Raw genomic sequence first — 21,000 nt, forward strand, 5'->3', positions numbered from 1 at the left:
TTCCAGTGTTCTGACATCAATTTTCGTGTTATGTCTTTCATTTTGATATCAAATTGTGTGCAATCTAAAGGCGTTCATTTTGAAACCACTTCCAGATTGATTGGATAAAATATAAATTTTTAACAAATATTTTAATGAGTGACGCAAGACGGAGGCAACCGAGAGGACTCGAGAAAAATACATGACGGCGGACGTCGGCAATGAAGTGTGATAGTGTTAAGCAAGATCTGTAGGGTCCTTAGAATGGTAACCTCATAAGTTGGTGTTCCAGACCCCACTAGGTCTGTACTTGTAATTACTGCATATTGAACTGTGCCTAAAGCCTTTTTTTGCTTAGAATTATGAATTGATAGCATTTTGCAGACTTTTAACAAAATTTATGACTACATAAATACACCAGCTGCTTTTCTAATAACTCTTATTTCCATCCGTTTCTTTCACTTCTTTGTCAGGGATGTAATAGTGAAACATACTCATTCTTTTCTTGACTTCCATACTTACATTCTTTCATATTATTATTCACCTTAACTACTTATCTTGTTACTCATTTCTCCTCTTATTTCACCATCCATAATTATATTTTTCTAGTAATTAAATTTACTATCTCCTCAGATATCTCTTCTCCCATTTTTACCCTACTTTTTTACATTTCAGATAACTTTGTTTTACTACTTAATGAATATTTACAAAATTCACAGCATCCAATGTTCTTCTCTCATTATTTTATTAACACTTTCAGGTACATTTACATTTGTGCAGCATCCCTTGACTATATGAAGGAGTACAGTGTGTATCAGGAGTACTACTTGGTGCTATAAATCACCATCACACAGGATGATTAGTCCTGTGTAATGGGTATTTTTAATACCATGTTACCAGCTCTTGACACACACTGTATTCCTCTCAAATACTCTATCACATTCTTGGTATTTGCTTTATTGACATTCAAATGTATGCGCTTGTATGCCCTGTCAATTCATTCACATTCTTCTCCAATGCCTCCTAAATCTCTGCAAAGAACACTTTATCATCTGCATACAAACTTGTGAATAACAACAATTGATTGTTTATTTCCATCACAGTCCATCTCCACTCCACATGTTCTTGCCTTTTCCTTCCTAATTAACCAGTTCACACATGTACTGATGGATTACTTAGAAGATGAAGGTAGTTGGCAGGGCATAGAGAGCTACTCCTTACTGTACTTCCCACACAGATAAGTTGGATACGGTTTTATGCTATTTGGATTTTAAGTAGTTGCCGTAATTTCAGTTGTGACTCTTTACATAATACAGTATAAACAAAAAATACTTTTAATTGCAGTAACATCTCTCAAATGTTGAAACTGTTATTTCTATTGATATCCACATAATCATATATAGTTCAGTAATCACATAAGCAGCACCTACTGTTGATGCTCAGTAGTACAGAGTTATAGAACTTATACTTTACACATCATTTCCATATGGTAAGAAATTAGATCATATATTTATATGTAATGGTTTATATAGACAAAGAAAGGCAGGAAGAACTGGTAAGTGAGTGAATATTTTGCCTGTGTATATGTTATATGGACAATTTTTATATTGCTGTTATATTTCATCTGTTGAAATTAATCGATGTCAAGGCTGCTGAGTGTGATTGAAGAAATTGCCATACATAGCATAAGGCCAAAGAAAAATGTGATTCTGTTTCCGCTGATAAATGTACACCAGCTGCCAACCAACTCTGCCGTCACACACATTAGTCAGAAATAAACTGGCAACAGTAACTCAGACTAATTTATTGTATTCAATTTTAATAAAAATGTTTATCAAAACCCCTAGAAATTAATTGCCAAAAATACTGCATATATATATAAAAGTGTATGTACTGTATGAATATGGATAAAATCACATGGAAAAAGTATTGTCTCAAAAATATGCCAAATTGTATTGCTGTAATAAGAACTTTGTTACAAATTTGGATGCATTACAAAACTGAATTTTAGTACATAAAATCTTTAAAATAATGCTTTGATTGAATACAAAAAGGTCCCTTTCTCGGCAGTATCATTTGGCTGCATCATAAATTTAAGTCTTCTTTGTCTGTATGAGAAAACCATATAAAGTCAGGCAAGACAACATACTGGACACTGTATGTACTGTACCACAGAAAACTTTCAAGTGGTTATCTTGAGGTTATCTTGAGATGATTTCGGGGCTTTAGTGTCCCCGCGGCCCGGTCCTCGACCAGGCCTCCACCCCCAGGAAGCAGCCCGTGACAGCTGACTAACACCCAGGTACCTATTTACTGCTAGGTAACAGGGGCATAGGGTGAAAGAAACTCTGCCCATTGTTTCTCGCCGGCGCCTGGGATCGAACCCAGGACCACAGGATCACAAGTCCCGCGTGCTGTCCACTCGGCCGACCGGCTCATGCAGTTCATTTCGTGGTCCGTGGTCCATGCAGTTTTATTATAAATACTAGGTAATCAGTGAAGAGCATGTATTTCATCCTGGGATGACTTGATAGGGTCATTCATAAAAAAGTCAAGTCTTTTGAACCCTTTCTGGTCATCACAGTTGACCACGAGAGGAGAGCTATTCCTGAGTACAGTACCAGTTGGCCTGCTTGTCCACCTATCCTGATTATCTCCAGGTAGCACCCACATCTGTGTTCACTAAGCTAAGCCAACTTGTATACATTGCCATAATGAACAGACTGCAAAAAAAAAAAAAAAAGCAGCAAGGAAGAGAGGGAAAGCAGCCGTATGATTTTTGCTTAAGGGGTTCTCATATTTGCTCAAAACCATTTTTTTATTAGTTATATATGGTTGCTATCAAAAGTAAAATTGGAAGAACAAACATAAAGATAAAGGAAGATGCCAAGGGGTACTGAAGTATGAAGTGGGGCACCAATACAGCACACCAACTGAAGAGAGATACTTGGAACATGTTATGGAAGAAGACTATAATTAATGAAAAATAAAAATTGCATTATTCAGTAACCCTGAGATTGACTTGGCTAACCAGTGCAGCAGCTGGAAAATACATGACATAGAACAAGGGAGCATAGACCAAAGGTTAAAAAATAGCTTTTCAGAAAAGGCATGTCCCACTACAGTCAAATACTACTATAATGAAACAACTGGGCAAGAGAATTTGAGTGTTGTGCTTTCTTGAGCATAACACTCAAACCCTTACAATTTATGTTATCATGAACTGGGAAGCCTGCAATTGATGTTGTCATGAACTGGGAAGCCTGTATCCCTAGGCTTGTATCAAGGTCTCCCGTAGGCCAAACTACTGATCTTCCTGAAGAATGGTAATTTTGTCTTGGCCAACAGAAGAAGAGAATTTTGAAGGTCAAATCAGTAAATGATAAAGTAACATGAAATCTGAGGACAAAGGTTTAATGCCTTACAAGATACCATTATTCTTGAATGATGCATGTGTCCAACTTGCCCCATATATGATGCACTGATAGATCAGAAAGTGTATTTAGCTGGTGTTCACGTTTAATAGTGTGTGGTGTGAGTCCACTTCTGCCCAACCCTTCCTAACACCACTCATCCCACAGTTTCTCTCTTCTCAGCACATGACCAAATTTATGATACATAATTTTTACATGTTATTTATGATTTATTTATTTAATATTATTTACCATTTATTTATGGTATAGTAGATAATTTCTAATTTGTTTATGAACAATATTTGCAATACAAGTTAAAATATTTATATTGGTTGTTTTTTCATACAAGAACAGCATAGTAAATACCGATACATCAGAACCATCACAGTGAGAAAAATAAGTATAGCACAACATTTCACATTAATATGGAATTGCTGTGATTAATGAGAATCATATCCAGATTTGATTTCATCCAGATATTCAACAAATAAAATATTCATTGTTGAATTTCATTCAACAATGAAATTAAAATTGTTGAGTATCTGAATTTCATCCAGATATTCAACAAATTTGGATGAAATCCAAATTCAACAAAATTCTCACCTCTTTATTTTACTCAATTTCAACAATTATTTCAACCATTATTGTTTTAAAAGCACATAATAGAGCCTAAATCTTATGTGAAGTTATATACAAAAACACAATGAAATTTTTGTAAGTCATTTTCGATATTTTGTGCTTTCAGATTTGGTAAACACCGTAAAAGTATTGATAATTCAACTGGACTCCCACTGAAGGGGGATAGAGAAGGAGACAGAACAGAGGGTCGAACTGAAATGGACAGAGCAGAAGTGGAGAGATTGGCTGCTGCCCGGCGTCTTCAACAAGAAGAGCATGACCACATGCAGGAGCAATACAGGAGAATGATTGAGAATACTGGACGGTCTTCTCAGGTATGTTTTTCCTTACTCCGTAATGTTTACTATTTTTTTAAATAACAGAATCTACTCTGTTGTTTAAAAATATTGTAAATGCACACACATTCATAAATAATAGATATGCAAGTACTCACCTCACCTTATTGTACTCTCCTAGTTGTACTTGCGGAGGTTGAGCGTCAGCTCTTTGGTCCTGCCTCTCAACTGTCAATGAACTGGTGTACAAGCTTCTGAGCCTGTTGGGCTGTATCATATCAACACTTAAAACTGTGTATGGAGTCTGCTTCCACCACATCACTTCCTAATGCATTCCATTTGATAACTACTCAAACACAAAAAGTTTTTTCTAATGATTCTGTGACTTATTTGGGTACTCGGTTTCCATCTGTGTCTCCTAGTGTGTGTGTGCCCCTGGTATTAAACTGTCTTTATCTACCCTATTAATTCCTCTAAGAATCTTGTATGTGGTGATCATGTCTCCTCTAACTTCTATTGCTTAGACACTAATAATTGCTTCTATTGCTTAGGTACTGCTCCCTTATTCACTGAATCACCCTGCCATTACTCTTGCCTGTTTATCCAACTTATGCACCAGCTCTTAGTTCAAAACCTTATTTGACGAGTGCTGGAAAGACGGGACACCAAGTGTAGCTCTTCCTCTAACTAGACTTAGGTAATTACACACACTAATGGATAGACTGTTTGGCAATAGTAAGGCAGATCATTTGTAGACTATGAAAGTCATTTGAAGTAACTTTCCAGATAAGATCTATTAAATGACCCAATTACCAGCTGTAAGACAGATATAAAAGTAGGAAGTTTAATGGTGCACAATGGATTGAATAGGAAAGACTGGGAATAAGAGGTTATGGAAGTATATTGGGGAAAGTGAGTGAATACAGGCTGATAAAAAAATGTCTGTAGGGTAGAAAAAGTTCATTGGGTAGGTGAGCTAATGGGATTTCTGGTTTTACCTCTGATATTATTCCATAGAATCAGCAACAACAGCAGCAACCTCAAAATCGAGGGGATGATGGGGAACCATCACGGTCAGAACGGATGCATCAATTAAGAGCAGAACACCAACGTCGCCATGCTCAGAGAAACCGAACCTACCCAACCGATGACTTAGAAGAGCGATATGAAAGTGCTCTAAGACAGGTAGGTTAAGATAGCCATGTACTGGAAGTCTACTAGGATGATCCTACAAGATTATGATTTATTCTTTTCAGGTTGCAGTAATGAGTTCAGGACTTGGATTGGTTATATACCTTTTGAGGATAACATTATATAGTATGTGCGTGTTGGTGTGTTTAATTACACAAGAGTAATAACCTAAGTGTAGGTACAGGATGACAGCTATATTCATGGTGTCCCGTCTTCCCAGCACTCTGTCAAATAACGCTTTGAAACTACAGTACTGACGGTTTTGGCCTACACAACCTTCTCACTTGTTCCAACCGTCTACCACTCTGTGGAATTTAATTTTCTTATATTTCTTCGGCAGCTTTGTTTAATGAGCTTACATCTATGACCTCTTGTTCTTGGTGGTCCAGGTCTCAAGAATTCTTCCTTATCAATTGTGCGATTCCCATTACTCTTTTGTATGTAGTGATCATATTTCCTCTTTTTTTCTTCTATCTTCTAGCTTTGGTATATTTAGTGCCTCTAACCTCTCCTCATAGCTCTTATCTTTCAGTACCGGAAGCCATTTAGTTGCATGTCTTTGCACCTTTTCCAGTTTGTTGATGTGCTTCTAAAGATATGAGCCACACAACCGATGCATATTCTAGCTTTGGTCTCAAAGGTCGCGAATAATTTCTTTAGTATTTCACCATCCATGTTATGTATTTAAAAGTAGTTCTGAAATTGGAAAGCATTTACATAAGCTCCTTGCACAGTGTTCTTTATGTGGTCCTCGGGTGACAGTTCTCTATATAGAACCACCCCTAGATCTATTTCTTTATCAAAATTTTGTAAAGGTTTTTCACATATGTAAGTTGTGTGTGGTCTATTTCCTCCTATTTTACATTCCTTAATATGGCATGGCAAATTCCATTTGCCAAGTGGTGCTCCATACACTTATTTTGTCCGGGTCGTCTTGAAGGGTATGACAATGTCTAAATTTCTTATCTTCCTTCGTATCATAACATCATCAGCAAACATGTTCTCATAATTCTGTATTCTTTCTGGTAGATTATTTACATACACAATGTATGTAAATAATCTACCAGAAAGAAAGGTTCAGTTCTTACTAGTGCAAGAACTGAACCCTGTGGTACTCCACTTGTGACATTTCTCCAGCCTGATACATTGCCTCTGATTGTTGCCCTCATTTTTCTGTCGGTTAGAAATTTTTTCATCCATTTTAGAAGCTTCCCTGTCTCTCCTCCAGTATGCTCCAGTTTCCAGAACAACCTCTTGTGTGGGACTCTGCAAAAGCCATTTTTAGGTCCAGTTAAATCCAGTCAACCCAACCATTTTTTTCTGTAAAACCTCTGTGGCTCTGTCATAGAAACTAAGTAAATTCATTACACAGGATATTCCAGATTGAAAACCATACTGTCTGTCTGTCATTATATCATTTTTTTTCTCCAGGTGTTCTACCCATTTGTTTTAATTATTTTTTCCAGTATTTTGACTACTGTACTGCAGTTGTCAGTGATACAGGTCTATAATTAAGGGGGGTCATCCCTGTTGCCATTTTTGTGGATTGGAACTATGTTAACCCTTTTTCATATATCTGCCAGGACTCCTGTATGCAAAGAAGCATGAAAAATGAATTGAAATGGAAGGTCGAGCTCAGGTGTACATTCTCTAAGAATCGAAGGTGAAACTCCGTCTGGGCCAACTGCTTGTGTCTACTTAGCTCTTTGAGCATTTTTCCACTTTGTCTCTAGGCACCTCTATGTGTTCTGTGTTATTCTCTGAATTCTTATTGCATCTGGTTCTCTGAAAATTAAATTTTGCACAAACACTTTGGAACTCTTCATTTAATATTTCACACATTTCCTTTTCATTTTCTGTGAATCTGTTTCCCATTTTCAACCTCTAAATTTTATTCTTTACCTGCAATTTGCTTGTAATAAATTTATGGAGTAGTCCTGGTTCTGTTTTGCATTTGTCTGCTATCCCTTTCTCAAAATTTCATTCTGTTGCTCTTGCGTCTGCTGTGTAATTATTTTCTTGCTGCTTTGTATTCTTGGTATGTTTGAGGGTTTGGCCTCTTCCTATATTGATTCCATTTTTGTGTCTTTTGGTCATTGGCCCCTCACAATTTCTGTTGAACCAATCCTGTTTTCTAGTTCTGCATCTCTGCCTTGGTACATACATCATCACTTTCTGTAGGCACTCTCAGTGCCTCCCTGTTTGCACCCTCTCTCACCCATTTTTGTCCATAGGATTTGTGGCTCTAACCTTGTAGAACTTAAGAACTGAGCTGTTGACAGACCCTATATAACCTGGGTTACCACCTGGTGGTACTCAAGGGAAGCTAAACTTAGGTTATTATCAGTGGTCAAATATCTGTTACTTTTTCACATTAACTACTGTATTTTTTTTTCTCTATAAGCATTGATTTGTTTACTGATATTTTACTTTCTGTATACAGTAGTTCATTCTGGTGGGTTAATCTGTGATTCCTATGTCTACCTCACTTCTATTGAGAGAACTAAATTCTGATCCTGTGTTCTCAGTAGGCCTATGAAAGTTAACAGAAGCCTCATAGTTACTACTGGCTCTCATTAATCGGTGCCTTTGCTCAGGGAAGCCTCCAAGGGCTCCATATAAAAAGTGGCAAATGATTTTATTCAACACTATATTTTTATACAACTGTTGTAGATACTCATCAGTGCTGCATTAATGGTATATGAAATAAATAAATGTAAAAGTATAAATGCCTTTTTTTCAAAAAACTATTTTCTGTAAATTGTATATGGATGTGGCCATAGAAGGGGGAGTTGTGTGTGTCTGCAGTTCTTGGACTTCATACGGAGTTCTCAAAACTTTGTTTCATGTTATGTATGAGTGTTACTAATGCACACCAATATGCTGATTACCTGGCATGTGGTGATCAGTAAATGTAAGTCACTAAACACAGATTTGTATCATTACTGAAAAACTAACTGTCCAGAAACTTGTATTGGTGTAAAGTCTGCACCCGTCTCAGAATACATCTTAATTCCTTTAGACTGGCAATAGCTTGTTGTATTTGTATATTTGCCTACTTATTACTTGAAATATTCAGTTACATACAAGCGGTAAATTACCCAACAAACAGAACTCATCATAATATGGCAGAATTTAGTCCCATATACAGTACTGCTGTTATAAAAAAATATATATAGTCTCCATTTTCTTTCTTTAAGTTAATATCTTCCCACCCCAGGAAAGTGGGGAAAGATGTGGTGGTGATACATATTTAATAACATGAAGTAAGTCCATATGTGCTTATTTTTTTAGGATGCTTTTATATAATAAAGCTAAAAGCAAATACAGTAAGATTTACAAATTTTTAAATTTTTATTTATTTATGACCTGACTGGCATACATACACAGTACAGTACTTCAGTTGTTTTTAACATTCCTGTTTCCTTACAACAGTGCTTTAATGTACAAAGAACTAACAGCAGTGCTTAAATATATGTGGAAGAATTTTGTATATTGGTTTGACTTAATAATTGTAATTACTAGGTAAATTAGAAGCCTACATTTACATGATTTTTATTCATGTGAATTTAAGATGTGATCTGGGACGTCTTGATCTTGTCCAAGTCTGTGTGAGTACGCAGTGCTTTGAGCTCGTTTCTCCCAAAATTGTTGCAGGTGCTCGGAGAGAGAGGAGATTCGGAAGCTGACAAGGCTAACAATAATACGCTTAGCTCTACTGACACCAAGCCGCAAGTAATGTCCAAGAGCAGTGTGCATAGGAACTCTAAAACTCCTAAACCCACACCCTCATCCTCTTCCTCTGCCACTACTAACAGAACAAAAGGGATAGGAAATCCAAATAGGCACTCATTTCATGGGATTATTAGTAAACCATCTAATAACACCTCTGTTAATACAAATCGCAACTCATTTTATGGCTCTTGTATAAGGCCAGAAAACGATTCCCCAACTCCTAATGAAACAACTCCAGTATCCCCTTCAACGGCTTCTGCATCAGAACCCATTCCTTTTGTTCCTTTACCAAATAAATACATGCATAATAATGAAATATATTCAAAACCTTATAAAGTGTCTAAGAGTTCAGATAGACCTGAAATACTTTCATCATCATGTAATGGTGATGAGGCTAGTGCAAATAATTTATCAAATTTAATTATTCAGAACACAGTGTCAAGTAAACCACCACTTCCTCCAAGGAATAAGCCAATAAATAATAATTATAAACCTCCTTTCCCACCACCAAACCCTAAACCCAACCAACTTGTTAGTGTTTCCTTGCCAGAGAATCGGCCACCAACAAACCAAAGAGCTTGTCACGCCCCTTCTAGTCATTCAGTGTCACAGTTTACCCATATTAACAAAATTAACCCAGACTTCACTTTCTCTTTTTCAAAACCTGTGTCAGGAGCAATATCACACCCATATCTTCATCATAATTCCCTCTCTAGTTTTGATAATGATGTGACAAATAAAAATCTTGTTAATCGGACTATGAATGAACACAACACAAATTTCTTGGTGTGCAGTGCTAGCAATTCATGCAGTGGTGGTGGTAGTGCAATGGTATCTGGTGATGGTGTTAGTAATAGAATGGTGATGGCTACATCTGTTGTTGGGGAGAGGATCAGTTATCCCAATACAAATAAAAATGGCAACTGCAGCAATAGCACAGCAGCACCATTAAGCAGCAATAGCAGCAGCAGTAGCAGCAGCAGCAGTAGCAGCAGCAGTGGTGCACCTCGTACAAACTCGCTTCCCCGTATGGGTGTGAAAGGAAAGGCTGCAGCCATGTCTGCTCGGGGCTCTCCTTGCCCCGCACCTCCACCCCCACCCAAAGGTGCTCCTAATCCACTAGCTGCCCTGCGATCTACTGCCATACTAGACAATAGCCTGTTCTGGGTAAGGGTGTAAAATTAAAGCACCAGCTTTGCATGGCATGATGGCCTGGCACATGCATGAATAACTGTACTGTTAGCAAAAACCTTTTTGATCAAGACAAGTATTCTGTGTTGTAATACAGTATTTATTTAAATGCATGTATCTTTTCTTTTTCCAAAGTACTATACAAACATGTTTTTTTTTTTTTCTGCTATTTCATATGCCAATGCATGAATTTTAATGGGTATATACTCTGTACAATGTAACTGGTGTTGCAGGGTTATAGACGAGCATTGCCTCATTCCAAGCCCTGCAGGCACCATCGCTCTTACAGTCAAGATCTTATTGGCGAGAGTCGTTTCTTGGGTTATTTCTTAGAGGTAATCGCTCCTCATACACACACATGGATGTGACAAATTTGATAGCACTTTTATGTTGTTTTATGTAATGCTTCTGTATTGATTTATTATTTGCTTTTTTTTTATTTTAGTTTTATGATAATTTTTATGATTATCCATAGTCATAGGATTTGAACTGTAAACAGCATTTTATGTTTGGTGTTTTGTGTTCGAGAATAGTATTTCGATATTGTTTGTATGTTAACAGAAAACTTTTCATATAGTCATTTATTACTGATGTTTTGATTGTGGTGCTGATGTGTGCATTGTCATACAGTATTTTGCAGTTTTCTGTATATTAGAAATTTTTTCCATAGATAATAGTAGATAGCACATACATATGTTAATATCTTTATTATATATTTTGTATATTTTGTTTTGACATATAATGTTTGAAGCATTTCATCTAATTTTATAAACTGTGTAGCAGCAGAGTCTTGATGGTCCAAGGTCATTAGTTGCAGAAGCCTCACGGCACGTTAATCTTGACTGTTCAAACAGTACGTGTATTTAAACAGGAAATGCAATTCATATGTTTGTGTGCATATGCAATGTGCTTATTTGAATGTCTGTTTTTATACCAGAGCCCCCCAAAAATTTAATTTTTTACAAAAATTTCACATGACTTGTCATCCAGTTTTTCTTTTAATGATAGGCCCGCATACTTTCCTGTGGGAATCATAAATATTTATTATTTTTAAAATCAAAAGTAAACTGTAGTACAGTATTGTGCTTCAAGTGCTAAGTGCTGTAATCTGCAATGAGTGTGTCAAGAGATTGTGAAGCCATTAAGTGCTATCTCCTCACAATTAATGATCATTAGCCCTCAGAAGGACCAGTGCTGCCACTCTCTTACTTAAAGCACATTTGATACATTGAGTGGGTTGATTAGCAAAAATTAAAGCACGATTATCTGAAAATAATACAATATTGATGGTTTAAGACAGAGATTTTGATATTTCCAACACAGACTAATAGGCTTTTTATTACTAACAATCAATGTGATTCAGTGTGAAATTACTGACCCTGAGTTTTTTTAAAAACAAAAATCATATAAATAAAAAACTTAATATGAGTTTTGAGTGATGTATTTAGCATGTGTAATGTTTTGCAAGTTGCAACTAAAGACTTGCTCACAACTGGTGATAAATCAAGTCTCTGTTAAACATCATCTCAGATAATCAAGACTTCACTACATGTATTCAAGCGTGTACACACATACAATATAGTCTACATTTTTGACAGTTTCAGGTCCATCCACAGCACATATTGAAACACACTCACACACACACACTTTATAGGCAAGATTAAATTGATGCAGTGTGTTTACAATTGTCTTGGTTATTTTGTTAACACATACACTGTACAGTATTTGTAAAAAGTCCTAAAGTAGTAATATGGCCTATGTCAGAATTGTACTTTAAAAGTTATTAGTATACTCATGGGAGAGAAGGAGGGGTAGTTAGTACAGGTTAATAATGCAGCCCATAATGTTGTTGGATTCAAATTTCAGTACATCTTTTAAAGAAAGTGTTGTACACAGTATTTAATTTATAATGTACTGTATTTCCAGAAGTTTATCTTAAAACATGCTATATGTATATACTTTTCTTTGATGTGAATTATTGTGTGCAAAATCAAACAAATACCCACATATACGCCCTATATACATACATTGAACAAAATTTTATCTGAACACCTTAGGGGCCTGAAAATGTTCAAATAATTTAATGATCCTCCAGATACTGGATATATAAAAGAACACAAAAAATAATTACTTTTGCCAAAATTTTATAAACAAATATTATTATTATTATGTGTTAGACACACATACTCACAGAGGCACAGCATTATGTCTTTTGGTCTTCATATGTCATTTGTAGCATGGAAACCTTACTCATATCTTTAAGTTTGATTTGCACAGTAAATCTTATAAAGGAAGATAAGTATTATTAAAAGAATATCATACTCTTATCGTTCCCGTATTTATCTTGGTGTAGAATCTTGCTCTGGGTGTCATGCTTCATCATTCATATGTCTGCACTTTGGTCTGTACCTCTTGTTAATTTGCCTCTCTTGCAAATTAATTAAAGCTATGTTAGTGTTTTGGTCCATCATTGTGGAAGTGATTGACTGAATTTTCTTAGATGTAATCCAAAAGCATATGATTAAGCTTGTGCAACAGTTTGAGATATGCCAATTAGATCAAAACAAAAGATCTGATCTGGTGGCTGGCACTCAGAAACTATGTTTGCTTTTCCGAATGGGTCTTTGTCAAAAGGGAACAATGTCTTTCCCAATAATAGGGGTTTGGATAATATATTGTTCAGTGTATGTATTAAAAAAACTTACATTATTAAAATAAAATAAAACAAAATTTCAACACTTACCCTGGAAACCTCTTCAATACAGTAAAAAAAATGTATAAGTTCATGTGGGTGGGTTATATACTAAAGTAGGTCTCTCATACATAGTCGTGTTAACATTTCCGTCAAACGTATTCTTCTCCCTCCATGATAGCACACGGTCCCCCATGTTCCTCGGGCATGTGGAAATTAGGTATGACTTTGGTATTAATGCTGATCAATAGATTCTTACCTGCTCCTTTAACTTTTTGCAGACAGAATATAATATGGTTATGCCTTTATAGTCATCATCTTTGAGATAATTATTTTTATCTCAATAATTATTTGTTATTTTAATAATTATAATTATTAAAATTGGTTGAATTCTAAAACAACATATGCAAATTACTGTTTGTTAATCTTGGCTTTCTACATAATACACGTTACTTTTAGTGTAGCATAGTTTTTTCTTGTAAAGTACATTGCAGTGCTTGGTACATCCAAGATGTATTTTCCCACCTGAGTATGCAAATTACTATAGAATTAAAGTTGATGGCCATAATTTGTAAAAATGACAAAAATAAACAGGTTCTTTTGATGGAAGCCTTAAATTATATAAGCAACAATTTATTTTCTAGTAATTTTCAACATGATAAATGTAATCTCAACTCCAATATAGATTACACCTATAGAATATGTCCTTCGACTAATACGACTTTTTCAATCGACAGCGGCTGGATCCTGTCCCCAGTGATCCCAAGCCCGACACTCGGCACACCCGGTCTCACAGCTACGACCTCTATGGTGATAATATTGGACGACCTGGGAGTCGTACAGCCTATGCCGACCCCCATAAATATTCTCATTATGTCAATTATGAACAAATACAACAACATTTACGGTAAGGAAACTTAGTACCAATTTGTATTGTACAGTGCTGTTTGATGGCTGAAGGATTCCCTTTGTCTTGCAATATTTTTCCCATTATTGCTGTTATATTTTAACTTCAAATTCATATTATAGTTTTCCGCAAGAAAATTGCCTGAATATAAGTTTTTGTTGTTAGCAAAAAACATAGAAAGCACTGCTAAGAATCTTTTTTACTTTTAAGTCTTAAAATAGAATTTCCTATTCATGATCATTTCTAAGACTAACCTTGGTGATGGGAATGGTGGTGGTTCAACTCTTGCTATTAGTGCAGTAATGAACAAATAATTCATTCATTGGTTTCTCCTCCCACTTGATGTTAGTCTGTGAAGAAGTCGGTGCACAACAGCAGCAGATTTAGTATTTGGCATAACATCGTCAACTAATTTTTATGCAGTAGAGATTATTTGCTTTAATTCTAATGTAATAAAATCACAAGTGAAAAATAATATTAATAAATATTTTAAGTCATCATCAAGTACATTATTAATTTGATAATACTGCAGGCTGCTAATAAAAAAAAAAGCCAACTACATGGATTTATTATCTTGCATGCACACATACACACACACACACACACACACACACACACACACACACACACACACACACACATACCATTTACACTTCAACATCTTATGACACTACATTAATTTCCATTTTTTTAAGTACTGTATAGGATCTAGATAATTACTTAGGAGCTTCCTTTAATTTATACTAGTCACTGCTACCATAGGAGGGAGAATTAGCTGGAATGCTTTCAAAGTTTTGGCATTATTATGCCATTCTCATTTGAAGGAGCAATAACTAAATTACACAGGATCAGATGTGGTAAATATCAGAGGACTGTTAATCTAAAAACAAAAAAATTAAAAATTTCATTGTTATTACAGTATAAGTAAGTTATGGTGATAGTGATACTGTATATCTTGACTGTCAAAGCTCTGTGCATTAATGTTTTGTTGAGGGAGTTACATCACTAAGTTAACTTTATTATTATTAGGATATCTTGTGTTGTTTTCACAATGTTGTCTGCCACAGAACATAAAGAAATGTGGGCTAATTCTTGGATTTTACAGCACAGTGTTTCTTCATGCCATACAGCTAACACACTGAGTGAGCTTTGTCTTTATGCCCCACACTGAGTGAGCTTTATCTTTATGCCCCACACTGAGTGAGCTTTGTCTTCATGCCACACACTGAGTGAGCTTTATCTTTATGCCACACACTGAGTGAGCTTTATCTTCATGCCCCACACTGAGTGAGCTTTGTCTTCATGCCACACACTGAGTGAGCTTTGTCTTCATGCCACACACTGAGTGAGCTTTGTCTTTATGCCCCATACTAAGTGAGCTTTATCTTCATGTCCCACACTGAGTAAGCTTTGTCTTCATGCCACACACTGAGTGAGCTTTGTCTTTATGCCCCACACTGAGTGAGCTTTGTCTTCATGCCCCACACTGAGTGAGCTTTGTCTTCATGCCACACACTGAGTGAGCTTTGTCTTCATGCCCCACACTGAGTGAGCTTTGTCTTCATGCCCCACACTGAGTAAGCTTTATCTTCATGCCCCACACTGAGTGAGCTTTGTCTTCATGCCCCACACTGAGTGAGCTTTGTCTTCATGCCTCACACTAAGTGAGCTTTGACTTCATGCCCCACACTAAGTAAGCTTTGTCTTCATGCCACACAGCCCACAGTGCATGTAAGCTACTGGCCTACCACATCACCACATAACTTGAATATACATTACTCCCATATTTGTCAGATCTGACCCTGTGTAATTTTACTATTCCTAAACTGGCAGTGAAGAAGACTACTGTATTTACAAATTATCTTGATAAATGTGGCACTTGCAATGCTATGTATTTGTGTCTGTGGTCTTGTTAGTGTGACACTAGAGATACATCGCAGTCATCTTCACTACTCTGGTTAATTCTGTAGCACTAGTGCCCCTGTTGTTGCAAAGTCATATGGATTCCTACACATGTTGACCGAACCACACACTAGAAAGTGAAGGGATGATGACGTTTCAGTCCGTCCTGGACCATTCTCAAGTTGATTGTGATGAGGGAAGGAGTGGAGGGCAATAAATAGGCAAGAGAGAGGTAAAGAGGAGAAAATCTTAAGAGGAAGAAAAAGCAATTTTTTGTTTATTTTTTGTCTTTCCCCTCCTTCCCTTATTGAAAAAAGTTACAGCCCCGCTCCTGTGCCAGATAAGTCCACAACAGGCTCACCATAGCCCGTGCTACTTGGAATTTTTGTTCCAAGTAGCGAATCTTAAACAACAACAACTTCCCTCATCACAATCGACTTGAGAATGGTCCAGGACGGACCAAAACGTCATCGTCTCTTCTCTTTCTAGTGTGTGGTCTGGTTACCATATTTCAGCCACGCTGTTGTGACTCCTCGTTTGCATTCCTACACATATTTGTAGCTATTTTAAAACTAGGCATTAGGGAATATTTCCAGAAAAGGCATGCATTGATGGCTGAAGGTTTGGGTCTCCTAATGGGACTATTATGTACTTTGAAGGTGATCCTAATAACGATCTATCTGGATCCTAAACCACAAACCTGGCAAATTATATCCTACAGCATTTATTTAAACTATTCCTTACATGTACAATATTGCATCAAATTCTCACTTGCATAATCATATTCATTAGTATAGTATAGTGTACACATTTATATATGCACACTTGTATATAAATGTATACTGTATGTACATATATATATGTATAGATTTCACACTGTCAATAACTTTCTAGCCTCTTCTCAACCCTACCTCCTCTCAACTTTCCCTTTCCTTTCTGTCCTATTTCATTCTCGCCATTTTCCCTCTTTCCTTTTTCCTCCATCCCCTCCCTCCCTCCCTCTTCAGTTCCTCTCCTCATCTATTTTCTCTCTCCTTTCCCTCCCCCTCCCATTATAAGTTTCTTCTATTTCTCTCTCTCTCTCTCCTCTTTTAATTCTTTCTTCTCCCATTTCCTTTCCAGTCTACCCTACCATTCATTGCCTTTTTGTTTTGTTCTCCCAAGCCCTTTCCTCCCCTCCATCTTCCTTTTACCAATCCCTCATATTTTGTTGACGTTCCTCACACTGTCTCCTTCCATTCCCTCCACCTCCATGTTTCCTGAGTTGTAGAGTGGTTGGTTGATTAGCTTTCTTGCCAGAAAAATTAAATTGAGTAAATTTATGCTTGTGTCCTATACATGCATAATAGAACTGCTAGTCTTGACAGTGATATGACTCTCAGCCACTTTCTCAGACTTGGCCACAAACGTACACACACAGACATGCATACACGCTCACACACAGTGCTAATTATTAACAAATGGTACTTTATTTGTACCTGCCTGTATATATATTAATATGGGTTAGAAGTAGCCCTTATATCTGCTACTGATGTCTTAAGAGCCTGTTCTAACCTTTTTAACATGCTAACATCTGGTAGTATTGGTGGTTGGGCTTTACTTTATGTTAATACCCTTAGAATTGTTCTAGAACATCACAGATTTTAATTTCTATTTTGCATGCAGCAAAAACAAGGAGCAGGAAAGGCTAAAGAAATTAGCTAGTCAGCAGTACCAAGATTTTCGGGATAAGCAGACTAGGTGAGATACTTTGTGTTGTAGTCTCCTCTCGTCCTACTAACCAAGTCAAAGGAGATGAAAATAATCAGTATAATTACTAATTGATAGTGTACTTAACAAATTTGGCTGTGGTTCCACATAGCCATTTATTTATATATTCTTTTGAATAAGGTGATTACATTTAGTCTGGCTTTTTAAGAATCTTGAAGGTACAATGTAGCAAAATGTGTAATGTAGAATTTGTTTATTTTCCTAATCCATGCATTATGACAGTAGACTTGAGTGAAGATGTCGTTTATTTATGTAAAGTTTGAAAAGCAGAGCATGCATATTTTCCTAATATATTAGACATATCCTCCCTGATATTTATCTGCAGTAATATGTGTAATTGAGCTGAAATCAAGAAATAACAGATAATCAAATAGTTCTATAAATGTATATACATGTTCCTGTGTCATTTATATTAAAGTAAATATATATGAAATATACAGATATATATTGGTACTGCTTATGGTTGTATAGCTGAGGACCTTTAGCTTGGAGAAGAGAATATATGGCATTTAAGGAAGCCTTGCATTGCTTTCATTTATGCAAGTTATCCAGTATTCTACCACCCCTTATATTTTGGTTGTAACTTTATTATACAAGATTGGTTACACATATTGGTACAAAGTTAAATGTTAAAAGGTTGTAGGTCTCCTCAAACTCCTTGGATTCTGGGTAGGAAATGAGGAGGCATATTCTATTTTTCCTCTGTATTGCAACAATAAGGTTAACTTACCTACCTTGTGATTACCGTGTGTTGGTTTCAAGGATCAATGTTCCCGCTGCCCATTCTCTGACTAGGCCTCCTGGTTGGTGATCTGATCAACCAGATTGTTAGATGCGGCTGTTTGCAGCCTGGCGTATAAATTACAGCCTGGTTGATCAGGTATCCTCTGGAAGTGTTTGTCGAGTTCTCATTTGAACACTGTGAGAGGTCAGCCAGTTATGCCCCTTACGTGTAATGGGAGCATATTGAAAAATCTTTTCCCTTTGATGTTGATAGTTCTTTCACAGAGTGCCTATTACACATATGCTTTTCAATGGAGCTATTACACATCCTGCCATGCCTCTTGGTCTCATGTGATGGTATTTCTTCCATGTGCAGATTTGGAACCAGTCCCTCTAATATTTTCAAAGTTTAGATTATTATGTATCTCTCTCACCTATGCTCTAGAAAATACAGATTTAAATGTTTTAATTAGTCCCAATAATTTATTTATTTAATTTTTTTTAATTATAGCAGTAAAGGATTTTTGCATGTTCTCCAGGTTAACAATTTCCCCAGCTTTGAAAGGAGCTGTAATTGTGTAACAGTATTCCACACTAGAGAGCACTAGTGTCTTGAAGAGTATCATCATTGATATGGTATCTCTTGTTTGAAAGGTTCTTGTTAACCAACCAGTCCTTTCTTTCAGTTGTGACAGCTACTTTGTTTTTTTTGTTTTTGTTTTAAAAGTAAGGTGATCTTTGGTGTGTTGTTTGGTTTTCATATTTTCAGCCACGTTAGTGTGACTGATCGTCTTCATATTTTAAATACTTTTTCTTAATACTTTTTCCCAGATCTTTTACATTGCTCTTTCATTTTATAGTGTGATTTGACTGCATTTTATATGTGGTTTCCAGTTTTATATTTAATTTTTTCCATTGTGCAGGAGCTGGAACTAATTTTCATTAAGCATCATAATAGTTTCTGTGATCCATAAAAGACCTGATTTACATGAGATGGGGGGTTTGCTGTGTTCTATAGTGTCTGCTCTCATAAAAATCCTAGTGTCATCTGCAAAGGATTGAAATTTAAATACGTTTATTGAGGTATAAATACACACAAAGGAATGGGTAACTCGAGCTATTCTCACTCGCTCAGTATAATGTTTACACATATATACAAGTATAATATTTACACACACACACGCATATATATATATATATATATATATATAAATAATACTTACTGGGTTCTGCTTGTTAGGAAATTGTTGTTTCAATAAACATAGAACCTATGTCCTTGAGAAAGCTTTTGGCCCTTTTATCGCATAAGTCAAGCAGCTCCATTCCAATGGTGACATCCAAGTTGTGCTGATTGTCTAGTTCTCTGTACTTATGAGTCTTAAATAATTGTATGTGTGGAGCAGTGCTATGTTTTCCCATATTCACATCAGTGTAGTTATTAGCCAAGGTTGACACTTACAGTCCGACTCCATGATGCCTACCATCATCCCAAGGATGCACTGCAAAATTGCAGGACATTATACAATGAGGTTTTTCTTTTTGCTGTACTCCCAACTGTGATGATGTACCTCTTAATGTCATTGATTTCTTGTTTTATGAATGCCACCCCCTTACTTTTACAGCACAGACAATGCAAATGCACCCATATTTCAGTGTGTACTGTATTGGGGCAGCAAGACTATAGGCTATTGCAACACACACACACACACACACACACACACATATACACACACACACAGTCTGCAGGTCAAGATGCATATCTGTTGCTAACATCTGAGTTTGCTAATCAAAAAATACCCTGCATGGGGGGGTTCTCATCATTAAGGAAAATAACCTTATATTGTGTTGTTGGAACTTTAAGACATATTGAAGATGATGCTTCCTATGACAGCATCATCCCAGTTTGATTTCTCATGGTTTATAGATGAGGCTGTGAGAGAGTCCCTCTACTTCACTAATCACTTAAACTGACACTCAGATCTGAGTGTTCCCCACACAGGAACACACATGAACACAGCATGAAAATTTTGATAATCTCAATTTCTTCACATTCCATCCACCTTGAATTGGTATTCCACCTCACTATGACCAGGCAGAAACTGTTAAATACTGGTCTGAATGATGGACATGCCAAGTAATTATGCCTTGGACACTACCAAGAATAATTTAATAAAGACGATCATCAAGAGGAGTCTCACCACTACCCAGCGTCCTGGAGAGAGATTACCCCCATTTTTTAATTTTGCATAATTTTGCCACACCTCTTGGTCTCTCAGATATATTTAACTATTCATTCTCTACATCGCTGAAAAAACAGCTGATGTTGGATTACATGTGTGTATCCACCTTGGCTGATACTTCCATCACATTCACTACTTGTCAACAAGGTAGCGCCTAGGTGAAAACACAAAAATCTTATGGATTTGAGGTTGAAGCTCATCAAAAGAAAGTGATCCAATTGCAGTCAGTTAATCTTTCTAGAACCTTAATGGGAAGATAAAGTGGGAAAATTTCCAGTGCAGCCTTAGTTTCTGTCAGACATTCAAGGACCTTGAGAAGATTTACAGTATCTAATAATTGATG

General features: G+C 36.3%; 1 protein-coding gene across 17 annotated transcripts in view; it reads left to right on the forward strand.

Annotated features, from left to right (window-relative positions):
• LOC123762033 (partitioning defective 3 homolog) overlaps window positions 1-21,000 on the forward strand; it is a 324,827-nt gene that overhangs the window by 292,281 nt on the left and 11,546 nt on the right. For 12 of the 17 annotated variants that reach the window (XM_069300392.1, XM_069300437.1, XM_045748364.2 and 9 more), the window contains 5 exons: window positions 4,138-4,345; window positions 5,324-5,491; window positions 9,155-9,232; window positions 13,853-14,022; window positions 17,590-17,664. In XM_069300392.1, coding sequence (XP_069156493.1) covers window positions 4,138-4,345; window positions 5,324-5,491; window positions 9,155-9,232; window positions 13,853-14,022; window positions 17,590-17,664 — 699 coding nt within the window. The remainder of the gene's footprint in view (window positions 1-4,137; window positions 4,346-5,323; window positions 5,492-9,154; window positions 9,233-13,852; window positions 14,023-17,589; window positions 17,665-21,000) is intronic. The other 5 variants (XM_069300367.1, XM_069300413.1, XM_045748374.2 and 2 more) reach the window with 4 other exon arrangements.

This window comes from Procambarus clarkii, chromosome 5 (genome assembly GCF_040958095.1).
Source record: "Procambarus clarkii isolate CNS0578487 chromosome 5, FALCON_Pclarkii_2.0, whole genome shotgun sequence".
Lineage (NCBI taxonomy): Eukaryota > Metazoa > Arthropoda > Malacostraca > Decapoda > Cambaridae > Procambarus > Procambarus clarkii.